The sequence below is a fragment of the Hippichthys cyanospilos genome, chromosome 5 (genome assembly GCF_059441005.1).
Source record: "Hippichthys cyanospilos isolate Australia breed blue-spotted pipefish chromosome 5, RoL_Hcya_1.0, whole genome shotgun sequence".
Taxonomy (NCBI): Eukaryota; Metazoa; Chordata; class Actinopteri; order Syngnathiformes; family Syngnathidae; genus Hippichthys; species Hippichthys cyanospilos.
Genome location: NC_142373.1, coordinates 15,074,669 through 15,095,519, shown reverse-complemented (window position 1 = coordinate 15,095,519; position 20,851 = coordinate 15,074,669). Strand labels below are relative to the sequence as shown.

The 20,851-nt window shown below is 42.6% G+C and overlaps 1 protein-coding gene across 1 annotated transcript; it reads left to right on the top strand.

The window, feature by feature from the left end:
• Positions 1-2,215: 2,215 nt before the first annotated feature.
• tbx15 (T-box transcription factor 15) lies at positions 2,216-20,031 on the top strand. The gene is made up of 8 exons (XM_088415362.1): positions 2,216-2,587; positions 5,763-6,000; positions 8,371-8,472; positions 11,696-11,867; positions 13,736-13,903; positions 13,981-14,045; positions 16,613-16,710; positions 18,479-20,031. Exons 1-8 carry the CDS (start codon positions 2,353-2,355, stop codon positions 19,294-19,296), a joined length of 1,896 nt encoding a protein of 631 aa, XP_088271488.1. The 5' UTR covers positions 2,216-2,352; the 3' UTR covers positions 19,297-20,031.
• The last annotated feature ends 820 nt before the right edge of the window (positions 20,032-20,851 follow it).

The window sequence follows — 20,851 nt, the reverse complement described above, 5'->3', positions numbered from 1 at the left end:
ATATTAATTACGTATTCTAATTATAAAACGATATGGGGATCAGTAGCTTACAGACAATAATATTTACAAATCAACAACAAACAATATATGTCAATTAAAAAAAAAAAAAGTCTTAATCACATGCACATTTATGTCCCGATTAGGTCTAAAAAAAATCACATTTCTACACAATGTTTTGGCGTGTGCAAACGCAAAATATTCTCCAATGTAAAACATTCGCTCCTTATTTCTTTTCTCCACCTTTTTATTTTCTTTTCTTTTAATTCTTTACACACATGAAAAACGGACCTTTTCGCGCCCTTAAAGAAATCGGCGTCAAATAAAAGAACACTCTCAAGCTGTTGGATATTTTATTTGAATCAACCAAAAGATGTGCAAACATGTTTTTTGTAGGCAGGTCTAAGAACTTCAAGACGTCAACATGCAACAATTTAAACTCCTTTCCAGCAGAACATGAGTTTATTTCGTTAATTTCCTGACAAAGTCATTTGGATTTGGATCTGCAATTTTGGATTAATGAGCGTAAAACATTTCCGTGCGTGTGCGCAAGAGCCTCGTGCATATGTTTTACTGCTTTTTTTTGTATTTCTTCTTTTTTTTGCGCAGGGTTGAGTTGTTCCAGGTGTCAGTCCGGGTCAAAAAGCTTGAGTTAATTGCATTGCGTCTTCAAGGCGCATGCGCGTTGTATAAGCGCGACCCCAAGACAATGAGTTCAAATTATGGAAAAAAAGAATGTGTGTGTGTGTGTGTGTATACATATATATATATATATATATATATATATAGTTTTAAACTTATAAAAGGGTTATAAGTGTGAAAAGGTAAAATTGATTCGTATGAGATTTTAACAAGCTTCAAATGAGGACCTCTGCTACTGATATTTTATCAGGAAAAAGTAATGTTCTTCAGTTAAGGGTGGGCTGCCATATTTTGATTTTCTATTCCTTGAAATCCTTTTCTTAGTGCAAGAAAAGCATCATACGGATAATGAACGTACAAATGGTGTGTGTGTTTGTCTGCGCGCGCGTGTGTGTTTTTATCTAGCTACAGTATGTGTGTGTGAATGTGTGTGTCTTTTGCAGGTTCATGAGTGACCCAAGCACCCAAAATAGCAACGAGATTTTAGCACACGCTACTGCAAATAAATGTGATTTTGACAGATCTAAACCAACACAATATGCTAGGATTTTAGTTTTATATATGAACTTCAATATTTCAATACTTCAATGTTTCGATATATTTCGATATATACGTGTGTGTGTGTGTGTCTGTGTGTGTGTGTGTGTGTGTGTGTATGCAAATATCCGTGCATGCATCTATAATGTATATTCCCATCGTTGTGAATGTGTGAAATTTCTGAGGGACAAATTACTCTTCCGTAATTTTAGTTTGTATTTTGTCTGACGTGACATATTGATGATATGAAAAATGTGTGTTTTTTTATATATAATTCAGGTTGGATTCAAACTACGCTACAATTGCCTTGAATATATCACAAGAACAACATCAAAATAATCACAGTATTGGTTCGGCACATCATAAACGGCCAAATAATACTAATGATACTAATGTTACTAATAATAACAATAATAATAATAATAATAATAATAATAATAATAATAATAATAATAATAATAATAATAATAATAATAATGATAGTTATTATTATTATTATTATTATTATTATTATTATTATTATTATTATTATTATTATTGTTGTTGTTGTTGTTGTTGTTGTTGTTGTTGTCGTTGTGGTTGTTATTATTATAGTTAAAACTTTGGAGTAACGGTTCCCAATCTGATTGTGCTGAAGTAATGCATTTCAACGGAAATTTCTCGGTGTTTGTCGGCTCACCTGCGCGTCCATGAGCCCCGGTCAAGTGTTTCCCAAACGCTTTTTAATCTGATTAAAATAATAACCATTTACATTTCAGACCAATCACGGTTGATTGCTTGCCTTTTCCCCCTCTTTTTATTTATTTATTTATTCATTTATTTTGCAGTTGCTTTTGGGATATGATTGACAGCTGTAGTGAAAGTTCCACTTTGAGCGGGGTGGAGTGGCGGGAGTGGCTCGCGCGTCGTTGGTGGAAAAGGTTTGCCCGGCAGTGGGCTCCGGCTCCCGATTGGACGCTGCGAGCGGGCCCGCCCCGGGTTTGAAAAAAAACGCCAGTGCAGGCTTACGGATCAATCAGAGGCGACTCGCACTCGGCCATGGCGGCCCGCACGGGAAGCTCGCAGTCGCCGCGGCGCTCTTCCCTCTCGTCCTTCGCTTTCGCCCCCGCCCGGTCCGTGTGAGTGCTGGATTACTTTTCGGAGCTCTTTCGGGAAACGTACGTGTCGCCGCGCGACATGAGTGAGAGGAGGCGTTCGGCCGCCGCTCTGAGCTCGCGAGCCCACGCCTTCTCCGTGGAAGCCCTCATCGGCTCCAGCAAGAAGCGCAAGCTCCGGGCCGCAGCCGCCGCTGCAGCTGCAGCGGCCGCAGCCGCCGCCGGGGTGGGCTGGGACCAGCGTAAGGACGAAGACGACGGCGACGACGAACTCCGCTTGGAGCACCCGGCGGCGCACTGCCTAGACATGGAGCCGGGTCAGTGCGCATGCTCGCCACTTGTTGCTCTGGCTCCTTCGCCTTGTTTTTTTTGGCGTTCTTTCGAAAAGAAAAGGCCATTTGCATGTTTGGTCGGCCATCTTACCGGAGATCAAATCACGGATTGGCGGCGAGGATCGCAGTGCTCCCTCGCCGAAGGTCAGCGCGTGGACGATTACGCAAAACGACTCTTATTTTCTTTTAAATCAAGTTTTCATCATCCTTATGTAACACTGATCGGCCTAACGTGGCAAAAACGACACGTTTAAATTTAATTTATCAGTCATTCAACGTACTGTAGTTTTGAATTTATATTGGGTTTTTTTTCATTACATCGCCTTTTGTTATAAGAGTCCTCAGCGCATCTCACGGGCGTCATTTGTCTTCAATAAAATGACAAAACGTCTTTTGAGAAGCCATACAGAAATAAGATACTTTTGAATTGACTCAATTTTTTCTTCGAGGCTAAAAAATAGTCTTCTGAATATTTTTTGTGACATTTTTAAAACTCGGGAAAGAAAATTACATTTTAAAAAAATTCTTAGGTCATGCAGTCTAAACGCAGACAATTTGATTCTTTGGTGTCACGCGTCCAACGACCAATGAAGTGTCTGAAAGTCAGCGGTCGGACAATAGAAGTGCACAGGTCTTCAAAGACGTCTTATGAACAGCTTGTGTTTTTTTTGTTTGTTTTGGTTTCTGTTTTATGCATCGCTGAAGTTGAGTCATTCGGTGCCACAGATACACACACCATAAAATCGTATTTATGCACACATAAATTAAGGTTTAAAGGGAAAAGTTTTCATAATTTGTGAAAACGTTACAGCAACTATGTATAATGAGATCTCAATCGTTATTTTTTTTAACCATACAAAAAAAAAGAGAATTCACAAAATATTCATCTGTTCTTATTCAAAAACGTGAGATAAAAATAACATCAACTCCAATATAATTCGGGTTTCCGAAGGTATGAATACCATGAGTCAAAAAAAATACATGAAATGAACTTTGAAATGTAACAGAATAAAAAAAAAAAAAAAAAACTAAAATTTAGGACCAATCCAAATACATTGTTTGGTTGTAATTATTGAGGAATAAAATGTCCAGCCAACAAATCTAAATAACAATATTGCGTGACTATTGCACAAAGGTGACACAATAACGCGGCATATAAACAAATGAAACTGTATCAACTAAATTTGTTCCAAATTGAAATACGTTATTCGACGCTATGTTCAACTTGATAAAAGCCATGAAAAAAAGACGTCGATGTGTTTTTCGCCATTAAAATGTGAAGCTTATTAGATATTTTTAAACCTGTTCGATTGAAACCTGCAAATGACTTGACGACGTTATCGCAGAGTATACATTTGATTTGCTGTTAATATTTTAATCAACTTATCATTTTATATGTTGGAAGCGGGCGTCCGGGCAACTGAGCATCTAGCCCACCCGCCGACCTCCTGCTTCGCATTGTGCTCGGTTTCCCAAGGACAAAAATACAACAGACAAACTTTGTCCCCTTAAACAAAACTAGAGTGGCTCCATACTCTGAATTACAACTCTACAGTATTAATTATGTTGCACACTTTATATCACATTTTAGTTCGAGTTTTATGCCACGCGTGAAACGAATTTCGGAAATAACAAAAAAGCATGCAATTACAGTAGTACTCACGCGCTCGCTCATATAGACACACACACACACACACAAATACATTTTGTTTTACAAGGGGACGATGTAGAATTCAAATTTAATATATCTTCAGGTGTCCCGCCATTCCACTAGAGAAATCCTGAAGTACAGTCACTAAAACCCCGTTTCTCAACAAAACGTACAATTACTATTAAAAATTGGAAAGTAGAATGGTTTCATGCACAAAAGGTGTAAAAACACACAAGAAAAAGAAGAAAGTTTTCTCTGAAAAATAAACAATACAAGAAACGCCTTATTTGCACATTTATTTTGAAACCGTGTCCACAACCAAATTGTTCCACCACAAAATTGCTTATCCTTTCCAAAATACAACTGCCACAAAAATACCCATATGATTTGCTCCCTTTTGCAGCACGTCCATTGCCTTTTTCCTTTACTAAAATGTCCAGTCCAAAAAGTGGCACGGCAAGTCAAAATCACTCTTGACCCTGTTTAGCTCGCCCCTCCCAACTAATACAGTAGTTTTGTGTGTGTGTGTGTGTGTGTGTGTGTGTGTGTGTGTGCACTTTTTTCCGTTTTTTTGTGAAATTTTTAGGTGTCATGGCATGGCACCTTACAAAAACCCTTATCATAACCATTTTTTTAATTAATAAAGAGTCAATCTCCTGGCTGTTTAAACTACTGTATATGTAGGCGTATCTAATAAAGTGGCCAGGTGGTGTGTTTGTGTGTGTGTGTCTCCCTCTCTCCAAAGCCGAAAATGACAAAAACGCGTTAGAAAATGTAAGTGAAGCAATTCAAGAATCCAAACAGCTGCTCGCATTTTAATGCTATATGTTTTTATGATGACGTCTCCGTGTGGTTAGACCGTTTTAAATTTGCTAATACATTACGTTGGGAGTAAATCTTCTGTTATTATGGTTGTTTTGTTGTTAATAGAAATTTTAATTGTATACGCTAAAACAATAACACACAGATTTTTATTCTTTTAAGAAATTAGTATTTATTTTGTTTTACATTTATATTATGAATTCGTATAGTAGCCATCGTTTACCTCCTGCATTAGGTAGATTGTGTGTGTGCGCGCGCGCGTGTGTGTGTGGTTGTGTTTGTGTGTGTGGGGGCCGGGCGGCATATGTAAGACCCCCCTTCCTCACACACACACTATTTCCAAAGGTTTTTTAAATTGGAATTACAATCGTATTTCAGTCGATATATTTTCATAATGGATTATTTACACAAACACACACACACACACACACACACACACACATTTAAATTCAAACATTAGGACATACATTGTAAAAACGCGAAATTTAGAATAATTTTAATGTTAACATTTTTCTAAACATTTATTAATTGTGTCTTTAGACGTCTTTCAGTCCAACGTAACAAATAAAGCGCAAGTTTGAGTTCCGTTCGAAAAGAACACCAAACGATTTGCGCCGTTCGTCCCCTGCAAATTCGTTGTGTTGTAAAACCGTTTTCCTTCCTGTTGCTCGCGCATGCACGCCGCAGACTCGGAGGCGAGTCCCGGCTCGGACGGATCCGACCTGCACCCTGACAGGACGTCGTGCCCCTTCGGCGAGTTGACAGCGGTGGCGCCGGGTGTACCCTGCGAGGCCTCGGCCTCCGCGGCCTCTGCTGAGGCGGCGGCGGCGGCCATGGAGGAGATCCAGGTGGAGCTGCAGTGCGCCGACCTCTGGAAGAGATTCCACGACATCGGGACCGAGATGATCATCACTAAGGCCGGCAGGTATAGGCCCCTTTTAATTTTATTTTTTTTAAAGGAAGAAATCGTCATTTCACTTCAGATTTGAAAATTGCAGCTCAGTTTGCGTGCGTGAACAGGCAAAACAGGTAATTGGTCGTTACAGGCGCACGTGACGTCATTTGGCGTTAAGTGCACTGCAAAATGTCTTTCTGAAGGTATTGTACATGGGAAAAGAATGGAGTTGAAGGCAAAACTTTTGAAAATGGAAAGAGTTGTTTAATATCCTTTTGTGCTTTAAACATATGGACAGGGCTTGTTCTCAACTGAATTACGTATATGACTGTTCTATTTTATTTATTTATTTATTTTTACTGATTCGAATGTTTCCCCCCCACCCACTCCTGTAGTTCACATTATGCAGTTGTTTAAAAGAAATATACAATTTTTAGTACAAGATATGCTGTGGTTTGTTCATTACTTGGGGGTTATTTAAACAGTATGCGTTAGAATAAAATGTTGTTTTTTTTAATTCTTCAGGGTTTGTTTTCCTATTTGAATTGTTGCATTCGGTAGATTTCATATTTTCGATAAACTTTTGATATTGAATAGTTCTCTAATTAAAAGTCACATTTGTTGAATATGGCACATTTTGATAACTATACAGGTATGCAGCTTGTTCGTAACAATTGTTCTCTTGGTAGAGGATAATATTGAAATACAAAAACTTCCTAAATGTGTGCATAGATTTGACCTTTCGAAACGGGCCATTTCTGAGCATTTACCATCAAATTCAAAGGCTAAGTATTGGCTGTAACGGACGACTTGAATATTTTTGAAGTTTAGATCATATTTTCTTTTTTTCCAGTGTAAGTCAACTAAAAAAAAGCGTCATTTCCACATGTGTTTGATTGGATTGCATATTTGAGTTGCATCCGCACAATCATAGCGCAATTGATCCCGAAAGTGCTAAGGCATTCTCTTCAAAAATGATTTCACCGAGTGTCTCATCCAAAGGTCGACTTGCGCCAAGGCGACAGCTGTTCCTATTTCTACCTTCTCACGACATATAGCGCTAGTGTGCCCAATAAAGTGGGCACCTTTGTCTCATTTTATAATTGTATTTTCTCTGTCTCGCCGCTTTTGATTTTCCTTAATTGCTCCCCATTTGGTTTTGCCCCTCGTAAAAGCTTTTATGATCATCTTTATCCCTGTCGCGATAAGAAATAGTTCAGCACTCAATTGCGTATGTATTTTGTTTAATCCCAAAGCGAACGCCGTAAAACAGCAGCGCATCAGCGTCCAGCTGCGATGACGTCGGCAGGAATTTGAATCCACTCGGCAGCTCTCCCTCGTGAGCTCATTCCAACATTTATTGATCCGCGAGTCATGTTTTTTTTTTTTTTTTAGACGACACATAACAAAATCCAAATGGGGACGTTGCATAAGTGCACGTCCTAGCGATCCCTACTTTCCGCCCTCCTAGTGCAGGGATGGAGTTGTTTGGCTTCCTTTTGATCTGGCCATGTCAGTGACGTCATTTCAAGCTTTTGCGCCGTGAAAAACAACACAATTCGTCTTTAGCAACAGCTGCTACAAACGCCTTTACAGAACCGATAACATAAAAAGATAACATCAAGCACTTAAAAATACAACGCTAAAAAGTCCTCTTGCATGCGCCTCGCGCTGCCGAGAAGGCGCAACTTTCAAGCGCAGGCTGGACTCTATAGTGAATGCCATGACCAAAACGCTGAAAACGGTTTCCTCAAACACTTATTTACGACGATTTATTTTTTCACACTTGCCGGTAGCGGCAAAATTGCGGAGAGAAAGCAGTGAAGGGAGCTGAAACAAAAGACGTCCGTTGCCGCTTCAAAAGTCCACAGGAAATAAGAAAATCAAAGATAAGGTTTCATTCTAGTGTGCAACCCATCTGTGTGCTTCAAAAAGACGATGCGGCGGTTCCAAAGAGGACTTTGCCATAGCTTCTCATGTTTGGACTGGGGTGGAATGATTTAGCGGTACATTTTGTTCTTTGTTTGCGCCGAGGGATGCGCGGTGCTCTTCTTAAGTGCAATAAGAACAAGGCGCATCTTTTTTTTTTGATTGCTCTCGATTGGATGCAAATCCGCAAGGCGTTGTCCGTTTTTTCGTTGTTTTTGTTTTTCAAGGAAGGGTGCTCAACTAAATGGTTGTTGGCTATGTTATCAATGATGAGGGAAAAAAATTCCAAATGGAGTCGGAACGGGACGACAACTTCTAAATTACAGCGAACTGATGAGCGGAAACTCCCAACCCAAAGTCATTGCGTGCATAAATGAAAGTAATTGTGTTTTTTGAGCATGTCGCAGTAATGTTTTCTGAAAGAATTTATCAATTTGTCCAACAAACCTTGTTGTTTGTCTGCCAACCCAGGAGGATGTTTCCCGCCATGCGAGTGAAGATCGCAGGCCTGGACCCGCACCAGCAGTATTACATCGCCATGGACATCGTACCCGTGGACAACAAGAGATACCGGTGAGAAACCGGTTAGACGACTTGAATATATTAGACTCGTTCTTCCCAAAACCCACAAGCTTTCCGGTGTTTGGTGGAACCAAAAGAAAAGCGGAAAAAAATACATTGCCTAACAAGCCGTGAACCAAAATCTTAAACGTGAAACTGCAGGTTAAAAACCTCTGTATCTTCAACTAAATTCAAGACCCCTTTTTTTTTGGGCCGTCTTGATATCTTTTGCGTTTTTCCATCCACGCAGCGCACATGAAAGCATCATGCATTTTACCAAGTTTTGCTCCCCCGCCTTTCATCATCACCCCGGGAGCCCGTTTTTTGACACCATTTTGTCATTGCTTCCGTCAGTAAATTTCACAGGCGCAGGGTCAGTCGTCAGTCCATAAAGAAGGGATTAAAATCTAAATGAAGTGCTCTTTTTATCAGTGCATCTACAACTTAATTCATTTTGAAGTAATATCCAACACGACACACACAAAAATATCAATTCTGAATTGGAAACTACACAAACACACAAACAAACAAATATAAATTATTTCATATTTATTCTTTATTCACACTCACATGCTTGTAAAACAATTATGTGGTTTGTGTGGATGTGTGTCTTTTTGTAAACACGAAATGTGCACAGTTTTTTGTGAAATTCAAAACTGTGTTTGAAAAGAAGTCAAATTTTAAATAAGATAATGTGAACTAATTTTTTTTTGCACTGATTGATAAAGCTTGTAAAGATAATAAAGCTAGATAAAGTTTAGTGGATTGTTAAAGCTATTGGATTGTTGCGTTTAAATTCATTCATGATCATCAGGCAGAACGTGATTTTCCTTTGGTGATTTTGTGGCAGGGTGCAAAGTAGCAGACTGGCTCACCCGCTTCATGCGGAGGTCATTGAGGCTCTTAACTTCCTGTTTGAAGTTTGCATGTTCACCCCGTGCCTGAGTGGATTTTCACCGGGTACTCCATACACACACACGCATTCTCAAAAATATGCATTGTCGAAAGAAAATTTCTTTTTGAACCGAAGTGACCCTAGGAGAAAATAGGTTTCCAGCACACGGACTGATTGAGGCGCAACATAATGCATAAATAACATACTTTAATGCATTGGTGTGGAGCCACAAAAATATGGAGTAGTTCTATTGAATCCTATTGATGATGCAACATATTTACTTTTTGCGAAAAGAAGGTTGAATAATTGATGTTATTCAATATCTGGAGTATAAGGCAATAGCACAATTTGATCGCTACAAGCGGCATATTTTGTTGAATCCAAGTTGTTAAGCCTAAACGCTGTTGTGGACGCATTTGCAGTTGAACGTGGCACTCTCAAACGTGGCATTGAAAACGTATTGGTAGCTCGCGTTAAGAGTATTCTAGTCGAGTAGGCGTCTTTTCCCCAAACCTCATTGTCATATCTCTTGCGTTTTAATGTCAACAATTAAAAGTGTTGACAGTCACGAAACTATTTGCAGGAGTTGTTGACATCAGTAATGTGTGGATTTCTGACGGAGAATATATCGTTCGCCTAGCGTGCGTAGGCTAGCTGTGCGACCGCAGCTTTTTTTCTTTTTAAATTTATTTTTATTTATTTATTTTTACCACCAAAGACGTTTGACTCAAAATTGCTAACGTGTGACTGAAGACATTTATGACTTTTTTTTGATGAGAAAAACCAAACGAGTGCTCGCGGGGGTCAGACAAATAAACAAATATGGTGTTTTTACGCCCTCTAGCGGTTAAACCGGCTTGAACCTTAACTAAGTAACAAAGTGTTAATGCTGTAACCGTATAAAAACATCAATTTCTTTGCAGTCGCTTATCCTCACAAGGGTCGCAGGCCCCCAACTGACTTGGGGCAGTAGGCGGGTGATATCCTGAACTGGTTGCCGATCAATTGCAGGGCAACACCGACACGATCATCTGCATCTATGAGGAGAAATTTAGTGCGTCCAATACGCGTTTTTTTTTAGAGTGTGGATGGAAGCTGAAATACCCAGAGAGAACCCACTCGGGCTCGGGGAAACCATGCAAACTCCACATAGGAAGGCCGGAGCCAGCTGGAATTGAACTCGGGTTCCTTAACTGCGAGGCGGACGTGCTAATCACCGAGCTGCTATTAAGAAACGGATTATAATAAAGACACGTACATACAAATGTGACTTACAGTATAAATTATGTATCACAAATGAGGTGAAATAATATATTTTCATTTCTGCGGGGATTAAAAAAAAAAAAAGAATAAAAGTAAAATAACCAAAATGTTTTGTTTTGCACAACTAAGTACATCAATAAAATATAGATAACAAACCAACCGTTAAATTAATGCAATCACAGATATGAATACTTAATGTATATGTAAATAAACGAGAAATTAAAAAATAAGGAAAAGTACAATTAATTTGGGTTAAGTAAGTTCAAGGAAAAGCAAACTCCAACAAGCAGACATAAATTGCATACAATCAATGTTGTTTTTTTTAACTAAGAATGTTGATTTCCTCCTTGTTTGTGTTGGTCCGTATCATCTTGTTTGGTAGTCGCTCCACTAAAAGGCGCATTTTTTCTCATATATTTTTTCTGTGTGTACAATGAAAGCGACAGGAAGCTGTCAAAGCATTGGCAAGGAAAAACAAGCGCCTGTTAACACTTAACGCCAATGGCTAATAAGTAGCGCGTGTATATGTGTGTGTGTGTGTGTAAGTATGCCAGAGCAAACAAAGGCAAAATTATTCCAGCCCAACAAAGGGTTTGTGTCACGTTGAATACGAATCATCTCGTCAAACGATGAAGACAATCGTTAAAAAGCAAAATCATTTTGAGTGTAAAATGCAACAATTTTTTTTTGAAGGGGGGGGGCATTCGAGTCATCCGGTTTACCGCATCGGTGATAAACGTCAAGAAATGTCAGCGTCATAATATTGGTCCCCAGTGTGAATGGATGAGCCGTCTTCCATTCTTCTGCTACCCGAAACAGGTCCCATCAGTGGGGACGGTGTTTGCTGATAACCTGAAAGCAAAGTCATTTAAATCGACTCCCACGCCTCCAATCAGGAGCAATTGGCTAGTCCCAAAACAATAAATAATTTACAGTTTAATACATTGTCTTCTGTCTTCAACTGCAGCACTAAAGTCAAGTCAAAATAAATATGAAATATCAAACATGTCTTCCTTTTGCCGTGGGAAAATATTTGCAGGGTCCATTTCAATGATTTGTGTGTGTGTGTGTGTACAGTTATGTGTACCATAGCTCCAAGTGGATGGTGGCGGGCAACGCGGATTCGCCGGTGCCCCCGCGGGTCTACGTCCACCCAGACTCGCTGGCATCGGGCGACACCTGGATGCGTCAGGTGGTCAGCTTTGACAAGCTCAAACTCACCAACAATGAGCTGGACGACCAGGGACACGTAAGCCCCGCCCCCTCCCAGCATGGCCTCACTGCATTAATTGGTAACGTGATCAAATGGAGAATTTTGTTTTGATTTGCACTCGTCCTGGCACACAGTCCAAACGAATTCTCCTTTTTGGACTCCTCCCCGCATCGGCGCCACCACCTGTGGCTTTTGGCTGATGGCTTTTTGCCACGTTTGTCTCGGCTGGACCTTTGCCGCTGGTCCAGCTGCCACATGAAAGGACGACCGTCACTCGGGACCCCGAAGCGCCTTTGAGTGCGAACAAGACGAGCGGTCGCCCTCTGGCTGATCCCGCGCTCGCTACATGTGCCGCAAATGTGTTTGCTTAAAGATGGCCCGCCGGCCCGCTTGCGTGCAAAGCTGCCGCATTTGGGTCCTTCTCGGCCGACCGCTGGTTTGTTGCGATTCGGCCGAGGAAAGCCTGCACGTATGTCCGTCGGTAGCGACCGTACGTCGCCGTTCACTCCCAGTGCACACGCAATATAAACGTGTCATACAGCCACTTCGGAAGATTGACGGTGTCACATCTTCTGTTTCATTTCTGGCTTGTCCGCTGCAAAATTGCATCATGACTGACGACGTACATCTGTATAAAACTTTAAAATGTTTTGCGAAAAGAGTCACTATAATATACCAACAAAATAGTTCATGTTCTTATTTATTTGCTCTTAATTTGAAAGAAAAAATGTTCTCTTCCTGTCCCGGCATTAAAATCAATTCACATTGATGATACCTGCAGGTTTTAACCCTGTGAAAATGTCACATACCACTCAAATACCTTCAGGTACAGTACCCCAGGGGTAATCTTGTACCCATTGGAGAAGCGCTGACCTACGGCGTGCTTATATTGTTAACATTTGCCACTGTATTCACAAACCCACCCCTGTCCATTTCTATAGATACATCCTCACGTTTATGCATTCACGTACTGTTAAAATTTGATTGTTCATTCACATAGCATCCTGACACCGGCCTTATTCAAAGATATCAGGTACTCTCAGAGGCCGCCGATACCAACCAGCGATACCTACGGCAAACCCAAATCTAACATGAAGCCCTACTTGCCAGCAGTTGCCGCTGTTTGACGCTTGCATCTCACGTCGTCTCAACATCTGCTTGTCCTGTTACATGCAGCCATCATGTCAAGATCTAACTGTCCTTTCATGTACACGCATATAAACACATCTGCCCATTCGCATGTGTACATATTGAAAGCATCTGTCGTCACTCACACGCGCTTTATTTCAACATGCCTGTCTATTTGTGTACATGCACAATGTAAATTTCCGTCACAGACGTTTGGGCAGCAGGACAGTGGATTACATGGGGCTATGTGACATTTGAACAGGGCTTCTGCAGATGTCAGCAAATCCGATTTAATGTTCATGAATGCCAACATAGCAAGAGGTCGGTTTTCAAATCGAGAGCAAATTAATTGGAACATGAAGCGATGTCTCGTTAGATTCTAGTGACTCCTTTGCAAAATGTTGTATGCTTTTATTTGACAAAATTTGACCTGGATGTGCATCATCATTTGTGTTTAATTTTTCCCACAGATTTTTTTCCCCCTCCCAAAAATGCTTTGCAATGGTTGGGGGGCACTTAGATGAATCCCATTAAATACCTCCCTCAGATATGTCTTCCTTTCTCCCATCAGCAAAATAATTAAAAAAAAAAGTTTTTAACATCAGTAAAGCAAACTCTAAGAGCTTCTCTATATTTTCCTCCCATTCTCTAGTTGTCTTGGTTTTGTCAGTTGTTTTTAGTTCGAGTCCAACCTTGAAAAAAATGGTCATATTCCGTACACAGCACATTCTGGCATCATGAAGATTTTATACTCTCCTTGCCGTTTTTGACTGCAGATCATCCTTCACTCCATGCACAAGTACCAGCCTCGTGTTCACGTCATCCGCAAGGACTTCAGTGCCGAGCTTTCGCCAAACAAGCCGGTTCCCTCCGGGGAGGGCGTCAAGACCTTCAGCTTTCCCGAGACGGTTTTCACCACCGTCACCGCTTACCAGAACCAGCAGGTAGCGTCTCCGCCGTCCATCCCCTCTGGCGCCGCCCATCGCCACCCGTCTTGACACTCGTGTGTTTTTCTGCGCAGATCACCAGACTAAAGATTGACCGCAACCCCTTTGCCAAGGGTTTTCGGGACTCCGGCAGAAACAGGTGAGTCGCTGTGCCGTTGGCGCTCCTGGGTTGCATGAAATTCACTTGCGGAAAAGCTGGGACGTGGATGTTCTGTTGTTGTGTCGATCGCTGTCCAAGTCCTATTTGGACATCGGTGCGAGCTAATTGCAAACTTGCAGGATGACGTGTCCTTGGGTGAAAGTTTTTCGCAGAAAGCCAGCGCCAATGTTTCAGACGTCACACCCAATATTTGTTTCTTCACCCCTGATGTGCCAAACAAGCATTTGAGGCTGTAAATGTCCTCTAGTGATCTGATTCCAGGAGGCCTAGTCTTTGTGTGAAATGGCTATTTTGTGGTTGTTCTTATCATTTCGGAATGCGGCGTTTGCATAGTGAAAATTTAGGACTGTGATGTTCATGCTCGGCACCTAGACTTCCTTCTTTTCGCCTGTTGCATTAAAAGCAATCATCGCAATTTGTGTTGAAAGCCATTGTTGCTGTCCTGTAAATATTTTTTCTAATTGTATATCTCTGTGTGAAAGGAAATGAGGTGCATGTTGGGATCAAGGTGTGGATCCCCACCAATAACATTTCCCACTTTTGTTGTGTTAAAAAAGATTTTTTTTTTTTTACAATTTACCAAATGGTAAAACCATCAAAAGATCTAATTGCGGAACATTTCGTTTCTGCGTGAAAGGGTGAAGCTTGGACGGAGGTGTGAGCTTAATACCCAGCACTCAGTTCGTTCACATTCCCTATTTGTGTTGACAGCAAATCTTTGACAATTATTTGAAATTGTATGACACATATGTCGACTCACCGCGTGAAAGGTATTAGGAAAACCCCTGACTGGTGTTTTAGATTGCAGAACTCAAACTTTTCTTTTTTTTTTCCCTCCTGACCGTGTCGAAAGCAATTGTCGCTGACGTCATTGAACGGTCTTGCCTGCGGAGTTCTGTGTCCCGGTATGAAAGTGTACTCCAAAGACTACGGTGTTGGACTTCGCGTTTGTCAAATCAAAGCGTTCGTCGCGGTCCGGCAACGATCGGACCTATGTCATCCGAGTGGAACTCTGTGTGAAACTGGCTACTGTTTGTGAGCAATACAGATGAAAGGTCAAAGAAGTCCTGTTTGATTAGTGCATATTTGTAAAAAATGACACCGCAAAAGTGGCGTCTGGGCCGATGGTTGCCTTCTGTTGTTCTTGCGCTGACATCATCCCTTCCTTTTCTGTCTTTCTTTGAATCAGCATGCCGGAGGAATGTTTTGAACATGAAAGCAGCCCGCCGTCCGTCATCTGCTCTGCATTATTGGCGGCGCGGACATCTTTTTTTGCTTTTCAAACAATAGACTTTGTGATTTATGGCCCGGCGTTAAAAGGAAAACCAGCAACACATGAGACGATAACATTCACTTCACACTCGCACAAAATCGGTAAAATGAAACAAAGGTCTCGACGTCCCAGGCAAGGGCGCGATTGCCGCACGATCCCAATATAGCTTCAGAAGTGGAAAATATTTCACCGCAAATTTTAGGGGACCGTGTTCTGAAACAAAGATACGTCTAACAACTTTTCCAGGAATCAATACGCTATACTGAATTGAAAGTGATTGTTAATGTAGCAAATTGCCAGAAAATCATCCAAACTATTTTGTGTCACATTTCCATCTCCTATAATAGCAAGGCATGAAATTTGAACATGGGCTGGCTAAACGTTTGACCGGTGTTGAGCACAATAACCATTACGAGTCTCATTTGTAGTCTCTGACGTGTAGCCATGATTACATCTAAATTGCAGCATTTAGCCTCACGTGTAGAAAGTGCCCCAAATGTGGACATTTTCTATTCTTAAATACCTAGCAGCAAAGAAGGCTAATGAGCTGCTGCTAGCAACATTCAAAACAGAACATCTAGCCCATTTCGTGTTCTTGTCGATTTCGCCACCGCGGACGAAAACGCTGACATCTCTCGCAATGTTATTGTGAAATCTGAAAGATTTTCATTAGCCGCTACAGACGTATTTGTCACACGTTTCGAGCGAGAGGAGTGCCGTCCGGGCCAATTAGCGTTAGCGCTAATGTGCCGCCGCAGTTGGGCCTCAAAGTTGGATGTGAGTAAATCACGCTAGTCGCAGGGGTTTGCGTCCACGCAGATTTATGCAGGCTATAAAACACCACCTCCCTCTTGAACGGATCGGGTTTCCTGCGAGCAGGACTTTCGGTGTCTCCCAAGGCGCTAGAAGCTTCCGCTGGTTGTAGCTCATCTTCGCAATAGCTTGTAGTTGACTGCCTACATTTCCTCTCCAGTTTCCTTTTCGCGTTAGGCGTGACAACAGTCTTGATTTAGGCCAGGCCCTCTGACTCCTAGCGAGAACCTCCGAGCGTTAGCCAAGATGGCTTCATTCATTTCATTCTATGCACATCACATGATTCTAGTACAAAAAATCATTTACAAACAAAAGAGTTGGAGATATTTGAAAGTAAAGGAAAAAACAAAATTATGAAGTAGGTTTTGACTAAATAATCTTGATTAGCATTAGCGTTAGCCCCTGAGCCCGGCCGACGTGTAGCTTGACGTGTTGTGTGTTTGTGTGTCTCGCGCTTCAGGACCGGCCTGGAGGCCATCATGGAGACGTATGCTTTCTGGAGACCACCGGTGAGGACGCTCACATTTGAAGACTTCACCAACATGCAGAAGCAGCAAGGTCAGACACGCTTGCAACACCTCATTTCAATTGTTATGCAACGACTGTGGCAATTTTCTGCGTCTTCTTTTATTTTAATTACTTTTAACTGTCAAGAATTTTGTGGTTTTTCTGTTGTTTTTACACTTTAATGAGGGACGAATTTAAGAATATGGATCCACTGAAGAATAAATAGAATCAGTTTTCTTGCCTAATGGGAGTAATATAGTTTTCCGACAAAAAAAAGTTGTTGTTTTTTTTTTTCACCGAATTACATTTCAATACAATTCACACAATTTTGTGATGGGGAAAAAAGTTCGATGAAAAGCCATTTCAGCCATGCCTTTGACACGAGACAAAATGAAGTCATTTGCACCATTGCTTGTTGTCTTCTCACCATGTTAAAAAAAATATTCCGACAATTTTGTGACAAACACTTGAGCTCATAATTCATTTGCTTTTCATATTCAAGTCATAATAACTTATCGACTAGACAGACACAAGTTGCCTAAGAAAAATGTTAGCCTTTTTTGACCATATGTAAGAAATGTACTCTGTGCAATGTTTTATCATTGCGACTACTTTTTTTTTTCCTCCTTATTTTTAAAATGACAATTATTAACTGGTACCTTTTTCAGGCTTTCCTGAAAAAAAAAGTACTACATATAAGTGGGGAAGGAAATCCAAAGTGTCAAGCCTAATCCCACAATCAACAGACGAAGATGTAAAATTCTCGCGTTGTGTTCGGAATGACAAAAAAAAAAAAAGTGGAAGTGTTGCAGTGTTTTGCTGGCCACACCCAAATGGACTTCTTCCTGCTTGGTCCATGGCGGTGTTTTTGCGCCATGAAATATTCTCCAAACTCCTCAGCGGAGGTAAAAATTCTCCCGGCTTTAGCACTACGTGAGTCACCCGATCCGGCCTCCCGACAGCCGTCACGGCGACCCGCTTCGCCTGACGTCGCGGTGGGACCGTAGCGTTTGTTATTGTTAACCCTTTTTTTTTCCATTGAACTAAGTCCCCCCCAAACCTTTCCCCTGGAAACAAAGGAAAACATGACTTCTCATAATATTTCCCCCCCATGAGCCTCCTTTGTCCCACAACTTATTTGAAGGCACTGGCCACATGAGTCGAATCCAAAAACAGGCGGTTTACTGACGTTGAAATGAACCGGGGTTGTCAATAAAGATAAATACAGTATAGTTCAAGCGACCACACACAATAACACACTCATACAACTCATACCAACTGCTTGAATTATATGTTACACGTTGGTTGACTTTGATATTTTCTGCAATAAAACTAACTAATACAGGAAACGTTGCTATTTCTTTGGCTGAGCCGGTGCAAAATCTCTCCTCCCCAACCCCGCAAGTCATTTTTTTTATCTGTTCAGGCAGGGTTGGTGGTGAGAGTGCAGCATAAGCAAGGAATTCTGAGAAATGCATAAATTAAGTAAAAAACCAAAACACATACACACTTTGAGGACGTTTACTGTGATAAATCAACATTGTAACATGGTTAAAAGCTCCTGGATTTTCAAGATACAGCCCCTTTAAGAAACTCCATCCCCAAAAGGGAGATCTGTTTGGAATCCGCAGCCAAAAATGATTGTTTGAACTTTCACCTGGTCCCTCACTCGCACGATTTGCGTAACCCACTTGCTTTTGAGCCGGGCCTTCACCGGCCGTGGACGTCAGAGCGCCGGCCGAGAGCGGAACCTTTCGTCCGGCGCTTTTCCATTACGCCGCCTCCACAGTGCTAAAAATGTAACTTTTTGTGCGTCCAGGCGGCAGCACGGGCACGTCCCCGACCACGTCCAGCACGGGGACGCCCTCGCCTTCCGGAGCCGCCCACCTTCTGTCCCCGTCCTGCTCGCCGCCCGCCTTCCACCTGGCGCCCAACACTTTCAACGTAGGGTGCCGGGAGAGCCAGCTGTGCAACCTGGGCCTGTCAGAGTACCCGCCGTGCGCCCGCAGCAACATGACGGCGCTACAGGGCTACGGCGGCCTGGCCGACGGCTCCTACGGACGACTCCAGGCAGCGGCGGGCAACGGCGGCGTGGCCTCCGCCCAGTCCGCCGACTCTTTCCTGCCACAGAGGACTTCCTCCCTGATGGGTATGCAGGGCGGCGCTTCCGGGGCCGGCGCCGGCAAAATGGATGCCTACGGAGGTCAGCTGGGCTCCTTCCCCGCCTCGCAGCTGCAGTACGTGATGCAGGCGGGCGGCGGCGGGTCCGGGGGCGCCTCGGCCGCCGCGCCGGCCGGATCCTCCTCGTCTTCGGCTCACGTGTTCGGCGGGGGCCACCACCACGTGCAGCAAGGCTCCTACAATGCCTTCTCCCTGCACAACCCCTACAACCTGTACGGATACAACTTCCCCGCCTCGCCTCGCCTGGCCGCCAGCCCAGAGAAGCCCCAGGGGGGGTTGTTGTGCTCCTCTGCCCCGGCCGGCGCCTTCGCCGAGCGCCAGTACTTGTCCAACAGCAACATGGACGCCATGCACATGATCGGCAACGGCGGCGGCGGCCAGCAGCAGGGCGCCGCCGCCGCCTGCGACGCTCGCCAGTATGCTGCTCCCTCCCAGATGTCCATGCACATGGTGTAGTGGCGTGCAGGCGGGGCGGCTCTCTCCTGACGCAAAATTTGAGCTTTTTGGCTTAACCTTTTAAAAAAGGATCGGATCTTGTGAAGGCGCCCCCTCTTCTTAAAAAGTTATTTTTGGGGGCCTCTCACTACTATTTAAGTTTTTGATGCGGCAGCATCCCAGTTGGGTTCCACTTGGCCACCTGATCCGGCGGCCTAGGTGGAAGCACGGGCGACAACGTGGCTGGCAGACACCCAGGCGGGGCCGCACCATTGGAATTGCTACGCTTCGCCCTTCTTCCATTGCAAGCCGCCGCTCACGTGGGATGGGGTGAATTGGAATATTTCCATCCACCTCCTTGGACATGTTGAAGCCTGACTACCCCACCGGGAACATCAAAGTGCCTTGACAAACTGAAAACTGCCGTCACCATTTTGGAGTGGATTACAGTATGTCTTTTAGCATATAAATGAACAATATATATATATATATATATATATATATATATATATATATATATATATATATATATATATATATATGAAGGAGAATGCAATCAATAAGCTTTAACGTGTGAAGTTATCAGCAATAGCAAAGCAGAGTTGCTCAGGTGTGTGTTTTGTGGTATTTAATTGCTGAGCAGTACAATTGTTATCTAAATGTGTGACATACAAAAAAGAAATAGGTCATTGTTTTGTGCAAATGTAAATAAAAAGTGCCAAGCACATAAAAAAGCTCAATAAACGTTTAAATTCATGTATTTCTTTGAATGTTTTTCCTTTCCCTTAGCAGTGCCAATGCTAGAAAGAATGCCACGAAAATGTAATGCTAGCATTTTTTTTTTTTTTAGTGTCGTCACTTAAACCCAATTGACAATCCCTCATGCTATAAATCTCAAGTGTGGTACAAACAACCACTTTTGATGTGTGCGCTGTATAATATTGACGACGACTCGCTGGCCCTGAAGCTGCAGAAGCACGCTCAAAACCAGAGCCAATATGGCTGCCATGGTCACTTCGTGATGGTCCGTAAGGACGGTCCGTTTCCTAACCTTTTTTTCCGGAGAGCAAGTAGGAGTTCACGTAAGCTCGTGATGAGCCGTCATGAGTTGGACTCGGCCGGCCCAATTAGTCGCGCCCGATGTTGACTAAGCAGCCTCCAGGGCCAATCAGCGTCCATTTTACGCGTCTTGCTCCTTTCTGCTCGATCAATCACGTGCATGAAATATCATCCGCCGGCCATCGCCGCAGCGCCGTTAGGACCACCGAGACGATTGGAACCACCTGTTGGATTTCTTTCCCCCCTCTGAGCGCGAGGGACGTAAAACGATGAGCGCGGAGGAGCATGATTTCATAATGTTGGCGGCGAGCCACGCATGCGGACGCTATTTCCAGCCTCCGCCGATTCATCAATGACATCATGGACCTTGGCCATTCATCAGAGTGCCCCGATTGCAAAAGATAGGCCTGGAAGCTATTCGGACGTGCCCGCATTAAATTATGGTGGTGGCCTGATTTGAATTTTTTTCTTTTTGAACAATTGTAATCTGTACCTTTTCTGATCTTCTAAACTCACA